This window comes from Sinocyclocheilus anshuiensis, unplaced genomic scaffold (assembly GCF_001515605.1).
Source record: "Sinocyclocheilus anshuiensis isolate Anshui unplaced genomic scaffold, SAMN03320099.WGS_v1.1 scaffold1571, whole genome shotgun sequence".
NCBI classification, from domain to species: Eukaryota; Metazoa; Chordata; class Actinopteri; order Cypriniformes; family Cyprinidae; genus Sinocyclocheilus; species Sinocyclocheilus anshuiensis.
The window spans coordinates 543,491-566,932 of NW_015551107.1; the positions used below are offsets into that span (position 1 = coordinate 543,491).

General features: G+C 36.1%; 3 protein-coding genes across 4 annotated transcripts in view; all 3 read left to right on the forward strand.

Annotated features, from left to right (window-relative positions):
- The window catches only part of LOC107662926 (inositol hexakisphosphate kinase 1-like), an 18,641-nt gene extending 3,778 nt beyond the window's left edge, over positions 1 to 14,863 (forward strand). Inside the window, exons 2-5 of the mRNA XM_016453066.1 lie at positions 6,962 to 7,166; positions 8,514 to 8,692; positions 10,564 to 10,739; positions 14,007 to 14,863. Of these exons, the coding sequence (XP_016308552.1) occupies positions 6,962 to 7,166; positions 8,514 to 8,692; positions 10,564 to 10,739; positions 14,007 to 14,501 (1,055 nt within the window). The 3' untranslated portion in view covers positions 14,502 to 14,863. The remainder of the gene's footprint in view (positions 1 to 6,961; positions 7,167 to 8,513; positions 8,693 to 10,563; positions 10,740 to 14,006) is intronic.
- Positions 1 to 23,442, forward strand: part of LOC107662933 (LIM and cysteine-rich domains protein 1-like) — a 360,255-nt gene that overhangs the window by 296,410 nt on the left and 40,403 nt on the right. The window lies entirely within an intron of this gene.
- Positions 20,945 to 23,442, forward strand: part of gmppb (GDP-mannose pyrophosphorylase B) — a 10,363-nt gene continuing 7,865 nt past the window's right edge. The window contains exons 1-4 of one of the 2 annotated variants that reach the window (XM_016453070.1): positions 20,945 to 21,158; positions 21,920 to 22,116; positions 22,410 to 22,490; positions 22,584 to 22,632. In XM_016453070.1, coding sequence (XP_016308556.1) covers positions 21,988 to 22,116; positions 22,410 to 22,490; positions 22,584 to 22,632 — 259 coding nt within the window. In that variant the 5' untranslated portion in view covers positions 20,945 to 21,158; positions 21,920 to 21,987. The remainder of the gene's footprint in view (positions 21,159 to 21,919; positions 22,117 to 22,409; positions 22,491 to 22,583; positions 22,633 to 23,442) is intronic. The other variant, XM_016453071.1, reaches the window with a different exon arrangement.

Genomic DNA, 23,442 nt, shown 5'->3' on the forward strand with positions numbered 1-23,442 from the left:
GCCGTAAAGCAAGAAGAAGAAGAAGATGTGTCACGCGCCGGCTGTTGAGGACGCGCTCAGGACAGTTCAGACATTGCAGTGCATCAGAGGTAAAAAACGATATAAATACTGTTCAGTTTCTTGCACAGACCGATCGTTTCGTGTCTTTACACATCAATGTATCGTCACGAGCCGCAGGTTTTAATTTGGTTTTGTTTGTGTATGTTTTTTTTTACTCTCAAAGCCGTGATTCCCATTCACTTCCATTATAAGACAAACTGCAACGGTTTGAGTTAAAAAATCTTCGTTTGTGTTCTACTGAAGAAACAAAGTCACCTACATCTTGGATGCCCTGGGGGTAAGCAGATAAACATCAAATTTTCATTTTTGGGTGAACTATCCCTTTAATGTGATGTGAAAATTTGCTGTAGGGCCTCAGTACAGGCAACATGTGAACTAAACATCTTTCTCTCTTTACTACTAGTTATATCACAAAAACAAACATGCAATAAACATCAGAAGGTATGTTGAAAGAAACAGTACAACTTAATGAAATTAAGTGTTTCAATGTTAATCAGTGTTTCAACCGTAGAAAGACCTAATGTTATATTTATCTCAGGTAAGCCAGACAATGTCCGTAATTCATTGGAAAAAAAAGCTCTATTAAAAAAATAACTCTAGAGAGGAGCATTTTCCTAAATATAAGCAGTATATGCTCATTACATATGCATTAAATTTGTACTTCACCTGCTGTCTTCATGAAAACAAGTTTTACAGCCACCATTTAAATGGTTATATTTCAACAACAAATTTGAGTAGAAACATAATTATATAATTAAAACATTGATATAAAAATTTGTTAAACCTTGCCTTACGTGCAATTTAAATGTTTATATACAACTTATATACAATGTTTTTATTTGAGTGTTGATTATTAAATAAGTTACTTGATTGATTGTTATTATTATTATTTTATTATTATTGGCTGGCTGAATTAATACATTTTTGTTTCAGTGTTTCTAAAAAACAATATGCATCACTTCTCAGAATTGCTCATAGATCTTCTGATATAAACCTGTCAAATTAGAGCTTGCAGTTTTGATAAAGCACTTGCCACTTTTCCATGCAGTACGCAGTGAGGAGAATTTAAACAGTCCATCTTCTCATTTCCGTGTTTTGTCATCCTTATGTTCCTGTTGTGTGTGTCATGTACAGCTCTATGACACCCGGCCTCGGTTCTCACATATTCATCATAATGCCTGTTTGCTGTCAGATGGCGGGGTCTGTCTGCTGCACAGAACCTAGTCTGAGACCGGATGTGAACTGTCATGGGAGACCAGAACATTATTATGGTATAGTTGCTCTGATGTAGCGACACAAAACAGAGCCCTGAGGAGCAGGTGCAGTGAAGACGGATGTTATGACATCAATGTCATGTCAGAGGAAAGCCAGAGTCCAGAGAATGATGAAAACCAAACAGTGCTGCTTCTCTCGAGATGTTCAGCATCACAGGTCCTCTCTGATCACATTTGGGCTGAAATGATTAGTCGACATTATCAACAACATTGACAATAAAAAATTGTCGACAGATATTTTTGTTGTTGATCTCATGTGACATAATGTAAGGGCCTGCAGTAACACGGTTTGACCAGTGTGGCGCTGTAATTCAGCTCCGCCAAACCAGTAGAGTGTGGGAAAGTTTTACAAAACTACAAAGAAAAAAAAATTGCTGTCATGTGTGAAGGCCCCAATATAATCTCAGCGAAGTTCTTTTTCGTTCTTCAGTTTGGGGTAAAAAGAAGCAAGCAGCAGTTTACTGTAAGCGAACATCCTGAAGCTGCTGAGAGTGGCATTTAGATGAATATGTAAATATGTGCTGTGTGCTTTCCTCTCAATAACAAAATAAAATAAACAAAGGGGTGAGAAAACAGTTCAGAAAGCATCTGATAATCTACTGATTAATCAGTGAAATAATCACTTCTAATAGTCATTAGATTAATCAATTATCAGTATAATCCTTTGTTGCAGCCCTGGAAAACATGATCTACGTTGTGACTATGGGGTGCGCAATATTGACCAAAAATGATATTTTCTGGGAATTTGCTGATAACAATAGTAATATTTTGTTGTGTGTTTTTGTGGTGGTACCATGGCTAGTTTATTTTTGGCATATTCTTCTTATTCTGTTTTGAAGGTGGTTAAGTCACAGCAGACTGAAATGAACTTTTTCCTACTATAAGAGAGTAGGGCTTGACGATGAACCATATCATATCGAGAGCACAGTAAAATTAATATTGAAAACGATGATATGCTCTGGGCATACCAGAGCTCTATGGATTAATTTTACAGGTTTAACTTGAAGAAATTATGACATAAATATTATTGTTGTATACTAAAATGTAGGCCTAGTTCTTTAAGAAATAGGTAATAATATAATTATTTTTAAGGAATATCATGCAACCAAGATATTTTTTGATCCATGTTTTAATTTATGCATTCTTATTTGACAAAAAAAATTAAATGCAGTGATTTGTTGTAAATTAGTTGTTATATTTTCATTTGATTACATTTTAAAAGATGGATTAAATTAATCAATTGATTAATTATTACCTTTGGTCATATTGCCTAGCCCTACGAGGCAATATTTGCCCTTGTCACTTGTGTTGTTATTATTTTATATACACACTTCAGAAATTGAGACCCTTGAATTGCAAAATCTCTTCATATTCACCATACCTCACATACCTGCATCTTTCTTATCTTTGTCTTACGTTTGTAAGACAAAAAAACTGATGCAGCAGTTAAAAGAATTGGTAAATGTTCCTCCATGCTGTATTTATTTTGGGACCTGAATTGTTTGTTTTGTTTTTTTTCCTTGACGCTTATAAGATTATGGTGACATTCTGAGATATGGGATGACATGGAAATGATGTTGTAGTCTTAAAATAGGTTTGCATACTTATAATAAAGCTTGGTTAAAGCATGAAATAGAGTCGTTCAGACAGCCCATAACTGGCAGTGTGAGCTGCTATTATTTGTCTGCAGTGAAAATGTGTATGCGTGACACTCAAGTGTTTTTGCATCTGTCCTGTGTTCACCCTCACCACCCCCCAAAACATCTCACGTTCTAGATTCACAGCATGCCTTCCATATGAACCGCTTCTCCCTGTGAGTTTTGATGGGGCTAAATGCATGCCGGACATCTGTAACTTCCACTGACTATTTCAGGCCTTGCTAGAGTAACATCGAAGCTTGTTATTTTTTCCTCATCTAGTCACAGCAAGGATTATAAATAGATCTGTCCTTATGAATCACATGGCATTGTTTTCAAATGTCAACAGAGTGGGATGAGCACAAACTCTAAAGATGAGTGTTATAAGTGTTTCAGAAGTTTTAGGGCTTGCAAAATCATATCACCTCTTCAACTAGCCTTCAATCACAGCTATTGCTAGCAAACAAAAAGCTTTTCAGAAGGAAACATATATAACGCTTATAACAATTCTACAGTTTGCACAAAGCATTCATCTTCTTAAGCAGTAAGAGTGGGCCTTGTTTTATAGAATAAATGTGTGTGCATTATTAATTTAGTCAGATTGTATTTAATTATAACTTGCTGTATAATTGTGATCATCAATGCTGAAATTCAGGTAATGTTTTAAAACTAAATATTTTTTTGCTAATGTAATTAGTAGGGGTGTGCCATATCATACCGTCCACGATAATACGGGTATACATTTTATGATAAAAAAGTGTCATATCGTGATATCAATGATATAGCAACGTGATGACATATGGCGGATATACGTTCCCTAGCGCGCACAACAACAACACCACAAACCCAATAGGTGTGTTCGACTTGAAGCAGCGCTGCGCAGACGTCCGCACAGCTTTCAAAGTATACTCAACCGTGGATGAGCGCGGACGAACGAGCTCCACACATATGCGCAGTACCACCTACTCTTGTCTCAACATTCACCTCGCGCATGCACTGTTGTACGCGCACGGTCCGCGCTGTCTCAAAAAATTGCCTGCGCAATTGGACGGGGTGCGCAGCTCTCTGCGAGCCCTCCTGATGACGTATTGCGGACGGTGCGCGGACGGCCGAAGTACTTTGGCCTTAATGCACCACAAAGGATGGAAAATGCTCTTCATTTTGTTTGCACTAATAAATGCTGCTGCCTGCCAGCTGCAATCACCAATAAAACGTTGTTTCATGTTTTTTTTCTATATCGTCATAAATATCGTTATCGCAAATATGCTTGAAATATCGTGATATAGTTTTAAGGCTATATCGTCCACCCCTAGTAATTAGGGCCCTGTGTTTTATTTTTTCCCAGTTTCCATTTTATGTTTTTCTCAAATTCTGTTTTAATGGTTTAATTAAATTAATCTTTTTCAGCAATTTATTCAAATTTTATAATCATTAAAATTTTACAATGAAATAGTTTATTTTTACAATAATTGAACCCTATGAACTTATTTTTTCATAATTTCTATATTGTCTCTTAATTTTTCTGGATTTAGAATTTAATACAAATTTATTATCATGGTGGTACTCAAATTAAGACATAAAGCATGTAAATAATGCAATGTAATTAATATTTTACAATGTAGTGAAATTACAATTTTAAATTAAACATGGAATAAAATGTGTGATACTCCTTAAAAATGGAGTTTTAATGTGTTTATTATTATATATAGAAGTGCAATGGTATATATTTCTGTTATCATTTCTTCAAGTTAAACCAGACCTTCATTTTGGTGGGTTGTAGTGAAGACCATTGAGTTTCTGTGTATCTGACAATAGTTTAATCAAATGAAATGATGAAATGCTGGTGAAGTGACTCTCCGAGCAGCTCTGGAGATATATAGTGAGATATAGTGAGACAGAAGACACTGAAAACATCACAAACATCAGGCATACTTGAGTATGTGTAGTAGATGAAAAATGTGCCGCTCATTCACTGAGAAATGCAGAACATGCAGACTTTAAATTTTAATAGCAGTCTTTTTACTTTTGAGTTATGCATTCAAAATTCTGTGACATTCCGCATTATACAGTAAATTCAATTTTTATGACTGGGTTCCGTGATTCTGTCCACGTTTTCTCCATTGCATAGATTAGCTTTCAGTTAATCAGAGAGATATATCTGATTTAAAATGATCCACTCTATTCTTCCTAATACCTCATTCATGATATCCTTCCATAGGTTTTATTCCCTGTTGGGCTGGTCTTTAATTGTTAATAAGTACTTGTCCATCAATCTTTTTTTTTCAGCATTATCATATTCTAACATTGTATCTTCTGCCATGGCAGCCTAATATCTGTCTGTGCACGGTGTTATGTGTTAACAAACTGTAATTTGTCTTACCTGACAACACTGTAGCACCTGACCAATTAATACTAGCACTTACCTATTCTATTCTGTTCTATTCTATTTGTTTTGGTCTAATTTATTTATTTTTTTAAACTTGCAATGTGTACTGTGTTAGACTAACTGAGATTTGTCACAGCACTTGTATACTGTTGCTCTCTTGTTGCTGTGATTGCTTCTATTGTTCTCCTCATTTGTAAGTCGCTTTGGATAAGAGCGTCTGCTAAATGACTAAATGTAAATGTAAAGGAAAATGTAAATGATTTATAAATATATCCTTTTAAACATTTATAAATTAAATATGTAATTTTTGGCTTACTTAACGCCCTGTCTCTAGTCTTTGTGGGTGTCACAGATCAGTTGCTTCTGCCTAAAGGATACGTCTTTAAAAGCAGCCAGAATATAGAAAAACGTATAACCTAATTATGCGTAATATGAAAGGCCGGGCTGAGCAGATGCCTGAAAGAAACTCCAGAGCCTGCAGATCAGCCCGGGTGTGCAGCACAAGTCTTCTCAAGGCTGCTGATGTGGATCTGTAAAGCCTATTAAACAGAGCTCTTCCTGAATTAGCTCATTAGCATCATCACAGTCTTCATTCATGAGCTCGCGTTGCTGGGCTGACATCACTGAGGACGCATCACGGAACTAAAAATGAGCTTCAGCACAAAGGCATGATAGGATTATTCAGCCCTTCCCACTAGCTGCTATTCTGTCCTTCCCACACATGTGCATCTGTCTGAGCTTCTTTGTTCATCATACCACATATACAGGTGCATCTCAATAAATTAGAATGTCGTGGAATAGTTCATTTATTTCAGTAATTCAACTCAAATTGTGAAACTCGTGTATTAAATAAATTCAATGCACACAGACTGAAGTAGTTTAAGTCTTTGGTTCTTTTAACAATTCACTAAAAATGTTTTTTTTATTGGTCTTATGAAGGATTCTAATTTGTTGAGATAGTGAATTGGTGGGTTTTTGTTAAATGTGAGCCAAAATCATCACAATTAAAAGAACCAAAGACTTAAACTACTTCAGTCTGTGTGCACTGAATTTATTTAATACACTAGTTTCACAATTTGAGTTGAATTACTGAAATAAATTAACTTTAGCACGACATTCTAATTTATTGAGATGCACCTGTACTGTTCAAATGTTTGATCTTCTTCATTATATTAGTGTTCTGAAGTTATATTCCATGCACAATCTTCACTATACATTTTGACTTTCTCTTTACCCAAACTAGTGTTGTCATAAGTTCAGGTACCAATGTGTCAAAGCATGGGCCTGAAGTTGAAACTTGAATTTGGATTGGCACGGAATAATGATTGGACTTGGCAGAATGTACATAATGGAATTTAAACACTCAAAAGAGGAGTGCTAAAATAATATTTACTATTCAGTTTTTGGTAATGAATTATCATCAGTAATTGTGTGTTGATTTGTCATAAAATTGCATGACTGTGACTTTGGACTTTAAAAACAACTGCCAATTTAAAGGGCTTGAATGCACAAGAAGTAAAAAATGACACATTGTTATTAATGTAGAATCACTACATACACAAAAACTTAGCATATACAAGTTCTAAGTAGTGTTGATGTTGCAGGTGTGGTGCTGGTGTGTTTTGAGGGTGACTCTGATGGCTACATCAATCTGGTGGCATATCCATATGAAGAGAGCGAGGGGCTGGACCATGAAGAGCTGTCCGAAAGAGATCAGCCTCGCCGAAAACACTCTCGCCGTAGCCTCCACCGCTCCAGCAGCGAGCACAAAGAGGACAGACCTGCTCACGACGGCGACAGCAATGACAAGTGAGTGAATGCTGGTCCGTATGCTAGTCATTTGTGTAACAGAATCCACTGCTGATGACTAGATGGAATCATTTTCTTAGCTACAGTCAATCTGTATGAAATAGATAACCATACATTGGACTGAAGATCTTTGGATCAAGAATTGTTGTCATTGGCTCTGGTATTTAAACACAATTATCAACCTTAGCAAAGAAATGGAAAATTTCTGACCAGAAAATAAGATGTCCCAGGGTACCCTCAGCACTTTTACACATCACATATGTGGTAGGATCAAAATCGTTAAGCTTTGTTTATTTACTACTCATTTTTTACTACTTATTTATGTTACGTTGTCTGATTTACGTTACGTTACGTTGTCTCAGATTACTAGTGGTGTACCTCAGGGCTCAGTTTTGGGCCCTCTTCTGTATATTATTTATCTATTGCCTTTAGGGCAAATCTTCCATAAATTTGGTATAAATTTTCATTATGCTGATGGCACCCAGCTCAAAATCATTAAGCTTTGTTTATTACAGTTTTTACTAATTTACGTTACATTGTCTGATTTAATTGTTGGATACAGTTGCAAACAGTGTTATGTTAGTGTCAAATTACTATTATAATTTTTATTATTAAATGTGAATCCCTTTTTTATTTTTAAATTTTAATTTTTTTTAAGTCTTAGTCATTTTATTGTGTTTTTTGTCACGTTTAGTTTATATATACTGTATATGTATATATATATTTATGTTTTTAATTTTACTTTTACTTTCGCTTTTACTTTTTATTTTAATTTTTTGCAGCCCTGGTTGCAAAGGTCAAGACCTCAGAGGTGGAACAGAACAAAATACATAAATTTATACAAAAAAATCATATTTGAACCTCTAATTATATAAATGTAACCAAGTATATACAGGTGCATCTCAATAAATTAGAATGTCATGGAAAAGTTCATTTATTTCAGTAATTAAACGTTCTAATTTACTGAGATGCACCTGTATATGTACCTCAAGGTGAACCCTATTCATGAAAAATGGCAAAACAAATATTTTTTTACAGCATATTTTTCCAAACACATTAATTATGAATCAGCATCAAGCTGAGCTCAGATGATATATTCTTTGGATCTTATGGCTTAGCAGTGAGAAGTTACTGAAATTGAACTGATTGCATTGGAAATGTGTTGTCTGTGATAATAACAAAAATAGTGCTTCATAACAAGTAAGTCTGTCTGAATCAAACTTGTTGTGTATTTGCCAATCAGACATTCCCATATAAAATACATTAATGTTAAGAATTTCACAATAACAAAACATTCTCAACAGTCACACTTGCACTGCATTATTGGTAATTAGTGTGTCTGTGTAGTCTGCAGGAGTTGAAGAGTCCTCGTCTGGACCTACAGATGCATTCAGATGTGCCCTTCCAGATGCTGGACAGCAACAGCGGCCTGAGCTCAGAGATCAGCCACAACCCCTGGAGTCTGCGCTGCCACAAACAACAGCTCAGTCGCATGCGCTCTGACTCCAAAGACAGAAAACTCTACAGTATCCTGCTCTAAAACAGCACAGTTTATTCAGAAACTTTGGTTTGTAGTGTGTAGTTGATGGAGAAATTCAGTTTTACTTTCTGGAAAGCAGTCAACTATATTAAATTGCTTGAAACTGCTTGCTGAAATTGTAATTGCAGTAATACGCTACCTGACTGCATAGTCTTCTTTTTATATTAAATAATTTAGAGAGGGCCTAATTACTTTCGCCTGTGGCATAAAATGGGAGAGAGGTCCCCACTTCAATACAAAGTGACTTGAAAAACACAAGTTATTGTTGAAACAAGGACCAAATCCTAAAAGTTATTCAGTCGCTTGTTAACCTTAACTCTATGCATCAACACTAAAAATCATGCATGATGTAAATCTTTTTGCAATTAGCAGCCACTCTTCTGCTTTCATGGTTCCATGAGTCATATGCCATCAGGGCTTGCATTTTCTAGAAAATGCAGTTGAGCGTAAAAATAATGAAACATAGACTTGTGGGTTGTTTCTCAAAAGCATTGTAACATCTGATTAAATATGATGTATGTATGTATATATGTAAATATGTAATTCACCACAGCTGTAAAGTGCTGCAAAATCTAAAAACATATGCTTGAAAAGTGCTTAAATTTGACATCTAAAGAAAGTACAACAGTATAGCCAATAGTGGAAAGACTGCTATTATTACCTTTTTTTTTTTGTCTTGTAAAGACAAACGTTATCCCAAAAACTTGAGGCAGGCAAGAGTAAATTTTAATGCCGTGCACTAGGGGTTGCACCGACTAATCGACTAGTCGACTTCAATGCTCTGCCATGACGCTTTAAGCTTGACATCGACTAGTGCATTCATATTAATGTAATCTTTACTGTGCTACTTTATCTGTATCTGATTTAGAATGAGCAGAAATCTGTGAGAAATATAACGACCCAAAGACAAAAGAACTGATAAAAAAGCTGTTATAGGAGCAACAGCCATGTGGGCAGCGCTGTGTCATATGCCATAGCTGTGCACAAGGTGTTTGTCACAGCTCCAGACTTATTTGTTCATTAATGATGTCATCAGCGACTAGTCGACTTCGACTCGACTTTCATCACCTAAAAGTCGACTTCAAAAAATCAGAAGTCGTTCAACCCCTACCGTGCACAAATATTCCCGAGTAATTTGGCATCAAAGAAAGGAGGAAAGTCTTTCTTTCAGTAGTGTGATAATTTTTTCCACACGCTGAGCAACAGGAAGCAGATGTTCATGTTTTTAGGACTCTAATTGGAATTTCTCATTAATCATAAATTATTTAGTTTGCTTCTCAAAAGAGAGAACTGTTTGTTTCTTTGAGAGGCTTTGGCTAGAAATTATTGACAGGCAGATTGTGATAACATTGTCAAGCTCGTCAAAGTTAATGGTCTTATGGGAAACACACACTCTTCTTTTCGATGGCTTTGTCCAGTAATACGAGGGATCGTCCGGCCTATGAGATTATTAGGAATACCACAGTCAGGACTTTTCTTTGTCTGTAGTTTAACTCAGACTAATGTTTCACAGACTAATTACAAACGTTTTCGAAATTTGTTAAATATGGGATAATTAAATCTTCAGCTATCATTTAGCATCTCTTCACAAAAAATAAAGCTGTAAGTTTAATTGCTTCAAAAACAGCACTGTTACCACCGCACTGCTAAGAAATATAATGTAGCTTTTCCGTTTGAAAGCTGTTTTACTGATAAAAGTTGACTGGAACTACTGTGCCTTAAATGGTTCTAACACATCCATTCCAGGCAATCGGAATGGAGTATTCAGACAGACATTGATGTAAATCCATATAAAAAAGCCTTGTGCATGTATGTTTCCTCTGTTGTCTATGATTCTTGACCATAAACCTCCACCAGAATTCCTGCTGCTGGAGAACGTAGTCCATCATTTCGTCTACCCCTGCATCCTGGACTTGAAGATGGGCACCCGGCAGCACGGTGATGACGCGTCAGAGGAGAAAGCCGCCCGCCAGATGAAGAAGTGCGAGCAGAGCACGTCTGCCACATTAGGAGTGCGTGTGTGCGGCATGCAGGTGTGTATGGCTTTAACCCAAGACGCTTAGTGGAGCAACAGCAATGACTGATGTTTTTACACTGAGGAAGTGTGAACTGCCTTTGTTTGTTTTTTATTTTGTATTGTTCTCTGAGGTCCACTTATAATTTTATCAAGATTTTTAAATCAAAAAACATAAGTTAGAAGTAATAGGCTATTTTCTGCCCTCATCAGAACGCTCTGTTTGAATAGGCTTGGACAGAGTTGGGTATAATGCATTACTGTATTCTAATTACTTTTCCTGATAACGCAGTAATGTAATGCATTACATTTTAAATGCATGTCATTTGATTACAGTTACTAATGTCAATAAAATTATTTTACTTAAGTTAGAAATGCAGTGTTAAAAATATGAAGTAAAAATCATGTTTTGCGAGTATGCCCTTTAATAAATCACCGGAGATTGCGAGCTAAAATGCAGACGAGTCCTACAACATTTAGATGCAATGAAAGGTTGCCATTGATCATATTTCAAATGTTGCACTCGATTTCACATATTTTAGTCTGGCATTATAGATTGGGAAAAGTTCAACTAGTAAATGTGTACAAGTTTATGTCACAACACTAATATAAGTAAAAATAAATGACTCATCTGAATGATATCAGACTGCCTTCAGTATAAGCTGTTTTTAGACTAACGAGAAATTTTGAGTTCTGAAACCTGCGGGATGTTTTTATAGCACAATGACCTCAAAATGTCAAAAGATCAAGGGAATTTTGGTTTCTCAGTTCATGACCCCTTTAAAGGTTCTTCATTGGCATCCATAAATAACTTTTACCATCCATAGAATCTTTCCATTGTATTGTACAAAAGACTCTTTTTAGTGGAAAAAGGTTCTTCAGATTTAACATTTTCTTCACATTTAGGAAAAAAGGGTTATTATAAGAACTGTTCACTGAAAACTTCTGTTGAGAGCCCAAAATGGTACATTTATGGCATCAGTGCAGGAACCCCTTTTGGAAGCTGTATTTTTAAGAATGTAGTTAGTTAACCTCGGCCTCTTGTAGGTGGCTCAAGTTGGAAAAACTAAAATAGGACAGGAATCCCTTACATTGGCATGAAAACTAATTTCAGCGTAGTCATTTGTATGAAATTAAGTGCGTTTATGCTTGAAACAAGAAGAAGAATAAAATCTGCAAACTGAGTAAGAAAAATAGACTTGTTTTTGCTTTGAATTTTATTTATTTATTAACTTTTATTAAGTTTATTTTTCTTACCCCACTGGCAGATATTTGCTCACATAATAGTCAGCATTTATGATTTTTGTCATAGCACTAGGTGATGCAACATAATCAATGTTAAAAAATATGGTTGTGTTTGGAGAAAACAAGAGATTTGAAGCCAACAAGTAATATTTCACTTTTATCAGCACTAAGTGTAATAAAGCAGGTGTCCAGCCAGGGCCTGAGATTGTGTACACACACAGATGGATAAATGACAAATACTATAAGTGTCCATGATAAAGAAAGGGAAAAATTTAAGTCATGTGCCAGGTTTGGGGGGGTTTTATCTCTAGAAGCCATTTCTCAATACTTAGGCCACTTTTCAAAGCTCTTCACACACAGTGAGCTCAACAGCATTTATGTGGCTAAACTGTGGATCATTTATCATTGCTTTGGCATTCAGTGGCCACATCTTTTAAATGACTTTTTTTTTTTTCTCATTTAGACACAATCACTGCCAGAACTCTATATAGCTACAACCCAATTGGCACTTTATATTAACATATTGAAATATATACCAAATATAAAGCCTTTCAATTTCATTACCATCTTTACAAGACGGGAACTTTGGAATAATGTCATACTGTATTGTAAATATGGATGTAACTTATATTGCAGTGAATTCTAAACAGCAGAGAGCTGTCATTCTTGTTTTGTAAAGAAACGTTCTGTAATGCCACGTGTTGTTAGTGTTTCTTAGGTCTTTGTTTTACGAGTGACAGAGTGTGTTTGTTAGGTGACAACCTTTGCTAGTGAAGCATGTATGAAGTGTTTTGGTAGTTTTAGTGCATTTTGGATGTGAAATTAACTGCTGTGCCAAGCTGAAAAAGTGATCAAAGTACTGCTAAATGTGTCTCAGCAACGGTTAAAAAACTGTAATAACTGCAATGTAAATGTCATTTGGTGTAACCATCAAGTAAAAAGTAATCATAACTTTTTATTTTATTACTTTGCTTTTACACAGTTTAGTTTAGGGAGCAGTTCTCGCTATTAACTAGTCTCTTTTTAGCATGCATTTTTTTCTCACATGCTGTATGCAAGCCTGCAGGTGCAATGAAAACACATCGATTGAGAACGTGACTGATATCGATATATAGACCTGTATAGGAATGGCAGAAAATTTCTTCAGTCTTTTTCAAAACTGAGGTGTGAACAATAGGGACTAAAACGGGGATTTGATTTCTGTCCATAGATTGATCAAAGCGTATCTGGGTGAAGACACAGTTTGGAAGGTGGATTCTTTTTGCACTCTCTTCTTAATAACATTTTGTTGTTTTTTTATCAAAGGTTACATAAAAGAAGCACTCAAACTGAATATTTCTGAGTGTCAAATTCCTTTTTGTGATGTCAAACCTGTGATAAACTCTTATATTAATGACATGTGGCAGATGGAATGGGATAAATGTCATGAAAATAAGCTATATGAAACAAATCCTAGTGTAAGAATTTTTTTTTACTAATTTAAAATCTAGGTATGATCAAGTTGTTTTAACAAGGTGTCTTTTAGGTCATACAAGACTTACACATGGATATTTATTAAAAGGTGAAGAACCACCATCATGCCTTACTTGCCAAACTAAAATGACTGTGAAGCATATTTTATTGGATTGTACTGTTTTTAATGTGAATAGACAACAGTTTTATTCAGAGGTGTGTCTAACTGATTTATTTAAAAATGTATCACCTGAATGTATTTTAGAATTTTTGTCTAGTGTACATTTTAGTGAACCTTTTGTTAATTGTATACCTTGTATAATTTATTCAGAGATCGCCATGAAAATAACCTTGATGCTGGCATGGAGATAAAAAGTGAATAAATAAATAAATCAAAAGTTACATCGAGTAGCCTCAGTGACCAAAAGAAAGAGCCAAAGAAAGGCTTGAACACAGCATGATCAGGCCTTGACCGAATTTAACAGGCGATTTATTTCCTCTAAATTACAACCCACATTGACAGTCTTTCCTCACATGTGTATTTTCCCAATCATTCAAGCCCCCCGTGTCTCCTGTGTTTGCTCTGCAGGTCTACCAGATGGACACCGGTCACTATCTATGCAGGAACAAGTACTACGGCCGCAGTCTTTCTATCGAGGGATTTCGACACGCACTCTTTCAGTTCATGCACAACGGGACGCAGCTGCGCAAAGACCTTTTCGAGCCCATCCTGAGCAAACTATGCAGCCTGAAGGCTGTGCTGGAGCGCCAGGCCTCGTACCGCTTCTACTCCAGCTCGCTGCTCATCATATACGAGGGCAAGGACCCCGAGTCTGTGGATGCTGGCTGGCAGAGGGCCTCGGAGCCGGAGAGGCTGGGCTGTGTGGAGAGCCCGCCGGCCTCAGAGCCCCACACGCCTCCGCAGACGCTGAGCGTGGATGTGCGCATGATAGACTTCGCCCACAGCACCTTCAAAGGCTTCCGCGATGACCAAACCGTCCACGATGGGCCTGACCGCGGATACGTGTTTGGACTGGAGAGCCTCGTCGACATTTTGCAGGAAATCCGTGACGAGAACCAGTAGCTCCAGCCAGCAGCTTTTCATAGAGAAACAAAGATGTTTGTCAAGATTGCACATTGACACAAAACTGAAGGTGTGTTTGAACCGTGAGGGATTGGTGTATACAAGAAATGGAGGTGACCTCTACCCATAAAGGGTCTTGTCTCTGCTGTCAGGAAAGAAATGGCTCAACAGAAGACGGTTTCAGTTTGTTTGTCACATGGATTCATCGCCACCATGTGGCCCACTGAAGCACTGCAGGAATGAACCATGAACTCAGGCCGCGTCAGCTGTCAGGGTTTCTCTTAGAGTGTGGCATTGCTAAAGAGAGAGAAAGTGTGTGTGTGTGTGTGTGTGTGTGTGTGTGTGTGTGGGTGTGTGTGTGTGTGTGAGAGAATCTCAAGAAGAAAAGTCCAGGTCACATTTCACTCCAAAATCAAAAAGAAAAGAAACAACTTGTATTGCATAAACAAAGCCTGTTTTTAGGACCTTTAAGATTTTTGTGACATTATTTTCATGACAAATTTAGCCTGAAAGCATTTCTCCCCAAATTCTTCTTACTATAATGCAGAACATTTTATCCAGACACATTATTCCATTGGGGATTGTACTTTGCCATTTAAATGCTGTATCATTATTTGTTCACATCACACTGTACTAATGAGAATGACAGGGAAGATATGCTTTGTTATAAAAATAAAGTCACCATGCAAAAAAAAATCTTAATGGTTTTAAAAAATATTTTCATGCAATGTTGTTTTTCTTGTGATTTTTTATTTTTATTTTTTTGGGCAAGGGAGAGTGAAATATGTTCTCTGTATAAACACTCAGTATTTCTCCAGGAGTTTAAAAGGGAGTAAATTCAGCTCAGAGCAGTTGGTCAAAGCTTTACTGTAGGAGTCGGGGGCATTTAAAGGAGATTTTAAACCACTCGTCTTTGATGACAAGAGGATGAATCTGGCCTTATGGCAATAGTTGAATTCACAGCTTAGCTATGCGAGCCTATTTAACCGCTCAGATGATGCTTTTTTATTTTATTGTTATTATATTTTGGGCTTTTTGGTAGCTATCTTACTCTGTACATTTAAAGCAATCATTACATGTTAAGAGTTCTGACATTTTTGTTGGTCCCCCCTCTGTGATTTAGCAGTCGTAGGGGTTTTGGTGGGATAGTGTATTTGTAGTCTTGAATTTAGATTACCCTTGTGTTACAAAGTCTTTCCCTGTCAGTAACGTGGTTATCATTGCAGAGAAAAGCCTCACTGTAAAAAAAATAAAATAATAATTTTCTTAATCTGTCAAAATATTTAAACATCCTTAAAACAAAACAAATCCTGAAAAGCAAAATTGGGTAAGGTATTAACACTTGTTTACAGATTCGATTTTGATCTTAATTTAAGCAACAACAAAAAAAGAGAGAGAGAGAGAGAGAGAGTTTTTTTTATAAACAAGTCTTAATATTTTAGACAATTTCCCATCTCCAATTTTTTTGTTTTAGGCATATTTCGTTGAAAAACAACATAAACCGACTGATTAAGAAGCTTATTTTAGTTAGTGCTCACTAACATCTGCACTGTAAATTATTATGAACACATTACAAGAGCATGATTTTTATTTTTGTTTCATTTTTTTTCCCAGAGTTATTTCGAAGGGTTGTCTTTTAATTACACATACAGTCTGAGGAAAAAAAAAAAAGGTACAAAAGCTGACACTGGGACAGTACCCTTTCAAAAGTACACCTTTGTATGTTACTTACCCATAAAAGGTGCATTTTAGTACCTTAAATGTACAGATTTGTAACCTAAAGTGTACAAATTATTATCTAAATTGTGTATATTAGTGCCTTTTGAAAGGGTACCGCCCCAGTGACAGCGTTTGGACCTATTTTTCTGAGAGCAGTGACATTCTGCCCACCATCAGCAAATGTAGCAAGATTGGTTTCTAGGTTTGTTCTTGTGAGTCCCGTCAGCAGTCTCCTCATCATGACACCTTCAGCATGTTCTCTGTCTAGATTAAGCATTTTTTGCACTATGGTGTCATCCTTTTACTGAAAAATGGACACTTTCTCCATTCTCTGGGAAACAGACATCGTATCTGCCCGTAGTAGCACTTGAGCAAATATATTAACTTGACTTTGATCATGTGTATAAATAATAAATCGACATTATAAAACATGGCATCTATGCGGAGTTGTGCCGTAGGGATGTGTCTGTATTTAGACATGTGATTTTGGTCAATAGCCATAACTGGGATGCCCAGGAGTGTTTGTTTGACAACTGTTTAACAAAGTCATCCGATCATTTCTGTAACCGCTGAAGGGAAATGTTTGAAGGACAAATTTCACATGTGTGATGTGTTCCCTCACAATAAATGAGCAATGTACTCAAGTTACGTTTAAGAACAGTACGAATACCTAATTCTTAACATGTTGGCGTCGTTGATTAAAAAGAAAGAAAATTATCCTTTTATCTTTATTGTTGTTGCATGGATGGGTATTTTTTTAAAGAAGAAATAATATGACAACTTTGAACGTGAGCTATAAATTGTTTATTTAAGAAATGTTGTCTTGTCTCTTTAATATTTTGTTGCTTTGATTTGACCAAATAAACCAGAAAGAACAACCATAAACATTCAAACCACAAGTTTAAATTAGGGCTGTCAGTCGATTAAAATTTTTTATCTAATTTATTACATGATGTTTCGATTAATTAATCGCAAAATAAATTTGACTGTGAAAATACTCTCAAAAGATTATGTAAAGCTATTTTTGTGTTAAATGAGAAAGTATCAAGAAGACATTACTTCTGAAGAAGACGTAGCTTTAGAAAGAATTATTTTATTTGATTCATCATAAAATGTATTACACATAAACGTTTAAGCTGCAATGGCCTAACATAAACTATGGAAAATAAAAGAAGATAATTTGAGAAACATCTCAGTATTTTTTGTTCATACAATGAAAGTCATTAACCAAAACAGCTTAGTTACCGACAGTCTTCAAAATACCTTCTTTTATGTTCCACAAAAGAAAGGTTTGAAACGACTTGAGGGTAAATTATGACAGAATTTTAATTTTTGGGGTGAACGTTTTACCCCCCCAAAAAATGTTTTTATTATTATTATTATTATTATTTATGAAATTATACTCTAAATAAGAAACTAAATCTGCCAGCAGGTGGCGGTAAATGTCTTTATGAGTCGATTCGTTCAAACGGCTGATTCATTCAGGAATGAAGTAAACGACTCTTTACGAATGGGTCTTTGAATCATTGATTCACACGATTCGTTCAAAACGCGGATTCATTCAGAAACGAATCAACGCTGTGTTGCTTGAAGACGCACAACAATTCTGCTATGGCTTTAAAGATAATATGTTCTCTGCCAAATTAAGCAAAAACACATAATATTGTGTTTAAAATATAACACAATATCAACTTCTTATTTACTGAACTGTTAAACTAAAATCTAAAATCACATTTAAGCTCGTGATAGATCGGGACAAAATCAGCACTCGTGTGGTATTGCTCTCCCTGCTCGTGTGTGTGATATTGTACGATATGTATAAATATGAGACAAAACTCATACAGGGGCATTTTTGCTCCAATATCTTGAATTTTACGGCATAAATGCATTTATGGAGTTGTTGCCCTGCATAATATTTGTCAACAGTCAACTGTATGAAATGTAAGATGATGTACAATTCTGGGGGCGGGGCCAGCGAGTTAACTGCGTTAAAATATTTTAATTGCGTTATTTTTTCATAACTAATTAAGTTAACGCATTAAACTGACAGCCCTAGTTTAAATACAAAGTTCTGTCATGAAACTCTAGATAGGTCAAACTCAATCTGATATAATGACATCATTATTCACAGGTTGCAGCTGATTGGTTTATTTTCACATCAGCAGCCAATGAGCTTACTGCTCAACACTCAAATACTTGGCTATTGCTTGCTGTAGCAGCAGCAGCGCACTTCAGAAACCCTCCACCTTCCCCAGCTCCACCTGTATAGATCTGCTACGGGGTAATGTCATGTATGCTATGGGGGTTATTCATGTATGTTATATATGCAGCAGCAGGATTTCTTACATGCTCACAGCAGCATGTCTATGGATGTATTGGCAGTAGCAAGTCTCAGTACTTGCTCTGCTGCAGCACATAGCAGATCTATTCCGCCAAGACCCAACACATTAGTTTATTTTAGTGCTGTCAAACGATTAATCGCATCCAAAATAAAAGTTTTTGTTTACATCATATATGTATGTGTACTGTGTATATTTATTATGTATATATAAATACACAAACAGTATATATTTTGAAAATATTTACATGTATATATTTATATTCATATAATTTATATTATATATAAATATATTTAATATACAAACATACAATTTTTCTGAAATATATACATTCATGTGTATTTATATATAAAGAATTAATATACACAGTACACATATGTTATGTAAACAAAAATAATAGAAAGATTTTAGTTCCATCAACTTACCTGCCAAAACTTAAATAATTTCTCATTATGTACTAGAGAATTTACCTGAGCAACTGATTAATTTCTACAATGTAAAATAACCAAGACCTGGTATTAATGAAAACCACTCAAACTAATGCAATATGCATTTCCTGAGGGACAGCAAAAAACGAAACAAAAAAAAAAGGCAGCAAATGATAGCACCAGTCACAACAGAAACTGATTAATTGTTAATTGTTGACATGAGACCTAAAAGCTGCTCCAGTATGTTGGGAAAATGCCCCCTTAACAACAATGTGCATTTACTGTTCTTACGAAGTTACGAAACATGTTACCTGCTTCTGATGCAGAAAAGCTAGTTCATGCATTCATGACCTCTAGACTGGACTATTGTAATGCACTGCTAGGTGGTTGTCCTGCATCTTCAATAAACAAGCTACAGGTAGTCCAAAATGCTTTGTATCGTGAAAAGCGCTGTACAAATAAACTTGAACTGTTAAAGTGTAATATGTTTAGATAATAGTTCAGCATGTGCAGGATGATGATGATGCATCAGTCAATGTGTCATTTAGAGAAAATATACATTTACAAGGTAATTAGTTGTCATAGCACAGAAAGGCCATCGTACCCCACAACTGGAGCAGATTTACTGTATTACAGAACGAGAGGGATTCCAGAACCATCTTTCAAGAGCGGTTTGAACCAGCAGATAATACTGAGCACATCAGAGGCCGTGCTTGTGATTGAGCAGCGGCGTTATGTCACATCAGCTTCAGATGACCTACAGCCAACAGCAAGAGAGGTCATGAAATCAACAGCAAATACACACGGGCAGGTATCGAAGTACATTTCTCAGAGAATGAGAAAAACAACACCTGTCCCTCTTCCTTCAGTTTTGCACCGGCTCAGATTTAATTACTCTGTCATTAGGAAGAAATTGAAGTGGCAGAGACACAAGTAATGTAAGAGCAGGCTTCATTTTACTTCGTTTTTTCAACATGTGTTTTACATGTACACATTTCCCACGTTCCTGTTAATATTCTCATTTAGGCACAAGGTTTGAAAGTGCCTTTTTGTTTATTCGGTAACACACAAACAATAATTTGTGTGTTATATGTCTATACAAATAAGCTTTTTATTTTGAAGTACATACTGTATAAAGCTCAGTGCATTTATTTTTGTTTGGGTTTATTGTTTCTCATCATCACTGATCTGTGATGTTTAACATTACTACAAGTCCACTGCTGCAAACAAATCATTTTAGAGATCCAAATCATGCTCTGACTGATCAAGACATGCATTAAACATGACTTCATGGAGTCCTTGAAACTCATGGACTACAGAAATCATGCAACCAGTTAAAACGGAAACTGTGCAAAGCAGCATTTATTGCATGCATAATGAATTATAAATTTAATTTATAGCATGATAAAATACTAGTATTAGGTGAGGCAAGTTACAATTCCAGGTTAGAGTTCAGGTGACATCTGGTGGACACTGTACAAAGTCGCCCAATTCTATTTATAATAGGGTTTTGACCGTGAACACAAAATTAATCAATTATGAAATGAAGAGGATTAAGCTCTATATTATAAAAACATGGCGCGTGTAAACAAAACAAACAATATTGTCACACCATTTTTCATGTATTTTACATGTTATAAATAAAGCTGCTTGACTTTTCTTATGGAATGATTTTTGATTCGGCTCTTATTCACTTCCGCGCCACGTTGTTATTAAATGATTGGTCCATGAGGCCGCGTGTGTAATTTTAATGGGGGGAGACCATAGCCAAGATTAACTGTTAATCCATTATTTTGTTTATAATTAGCGTCATGACATATTATGTCATAAAACAAGTACTCATAAGATACTCTTCGATCGTTTAAAAGATGTCGGCAAGACGTAAAATCTTCCGTAATGTAAGGCAAATGTCCGGTGATTCCCTCGCAATAGTGGTACAGTCCATTGACCCATGACGCTCTAGTGGCTCCGCCCTCTTTCTGCTCGTCATCACTACGGAACTGAACTCGCTTCATTACGATTCCGTGGTGAATATATTCATATTATAGATCTGTAAATCTGTCAGAAACAGTGAATAGAGCTCATCTGTGGAAGGGACTTTAAAAGCCATCACCTTTGTTTTGTGGATCATTTGAAGGTAATAATCAAACCAGTGCAGCAGCTGAATCTGGGTGAGTTTATCATTAAATCATATGAAACATGAGCTGTTCAGTTTTACTGATATATAACAGTTACAGTAGTGTGTAGAAAACATCGCTATGTGTGTACTACTATTACTACTGATCATAATAATAATTGTTACACGTAACTGATAAATTGTATTGGTTAAATTCTATTGTATTTGTGTTGGTATTAATATTTGATAATTTTTACATAGTTAAATAGTAAATGCTTGTAAATGACTTTACTTATGAACAAAGTATAATACAAAATGAATTACAAAAATAAAATAATATTTATTATTAGCATGATACCAAAAAAAAAAAAAAAAGAATGAGTTGGAGTTGATAGTGAAGGAAAAGCAGCCAACAAGTGTCCAGAATACATGGGAACTTCTTCAATACTGTTTAAAAACACATCCCAGAATGGTTGAGAAATTGTCCTGAGAGTTCAAAACTGTAATATAGACCGAAAAAGATAGAAAGAATTAAATATAAGATGCTATGTTTAAGATTTGTCCTTACATCATTTCTAGTTGTGTTAGAATGTGTTTGTGTGTCCAGACTTGACTGGATGGATATAATATCAGAGTCAAGTTCGTTGTTAGAGAGATGATTTTCAGGTATTACAGGTGTGCTGTGTGGGTGTGTTCTCATGGGACAATAAGAAGGTGTCAAATATGTCCCATTGTGACATTCACCAGTGTCCGAAGCCCTTTATAAACACTCATGTAATGAGGATTGTTGCAGATGTTTCTCATTTTGTTTCTCAGGCACCGTATACAAGTAATCGCACCTGATGCCCGTCTGCGCTGACAGCATCCCGCTCCAGTGACCCACGATGAAAGCTCTGATCTTGGTTGGTGGCTATGGCACCAGGTTACGGCCGCTCACGCTCACTGTGCCCAAACCTCTGGTTGAGTTCTGCAACAAACCCATCCTGCTGCATCAGGTGGAGGCTCTGGTCAAGGTAGCTCAGGAGGACAGCTTTCCGTACATTTGTGCTTTTTCTGATTGATCTACAGCACTGTTTCTCAACCCTGGTCCTGGGCGCCCCCAGCACTGCACATTTTGTGTGTCTCCCTAATCAAACACACCTGATTCAACTCATTAGCTCATTAAAAGAAACTCCAGGACCTGAAATGGGTGTGTCAGATAAGGGAGACATACAAAATGTGCAGTGCTGGGGGGCGCCCAGGACCAGGGTTGAGAAACACTGATCTACAGCCTTGTAATGTTAATGTTTGGTGTCTCTGTGGTCAGGCTGGAGTCCGTCATGTGATTTTGGCTGTAAGCTACATGTCTGAGCTATTGGAGCGAGAGATGAGAGCTCAGGAGCAGAGGGTATGCTTGTTGCGTTTAACTCGTATATTGCAGTTTCGTGTTTTTATGTGGTGAATATCAAAAGTCATACAGACTTATTTGTGATTTGCACAGCTTGGAATAAAAATCTCCCTTTCACACGAGAAGGAACCTCTAGGCACCGGTAGGTGAACATTTTCATATCACTTTAATTTTCTGTTTTGAATTTTTACAAATCATAGCTTCATGGGAATGATACGAAACTTGGTGACTTTTATGGCATTTGGAATGTGAACACACAAAAAAATTGAGGGCATGATTAGAGCAGGTTAAGTGGTCGTAATAAAAATAGTCACAATTGTGGTCTTCGGTCAAAAATGACCGACTATAGGAAATGAATGGGAAATCGACAAAACTTCAGAGAATTTTTGTGTGTACAATCTACAAATCTGCCACAATACAGGAAAAAAGTGCACAGCAATGATGGGGTTAAACTCTAAAACATCATGAGTGCAAAACCAACGCATCCACTCACACACACACTTACACACCAGTATTAATTTTGACAGCAAATTTTGATTTAGTTTTAGTCATAGTCTTTTGACTAAAATGCCAATTAGTTTTAGTCATATTTTAGTCATCTGAATTGTTTTGAGTTTTAGTCGACTAAATATCATAAGATTTTAGTCGACTAAATCTACAGTAAAATTAGTCAACTAAAATCTAATGGGTTTAGTTACAGTATAGACTGCGCTTGTCAAAGGAGGGGGCTTTGCTGAAAGCGACGTGTTTGAGAGAGGCGGGGCATAGAGGACCTACAATAATGTACAGTATTTGAAAAATAATCAAATGCATGTCAACATATTCTGTTACACCAAATACACAAAATGATGATCTTTAAAATGGCATCATATGACCCCTTTCAGACGTAATCAACTGTGTTTACGTGAATACTCGTCAAAACGGACAATTCAACATCATTTTGTGTGTAATT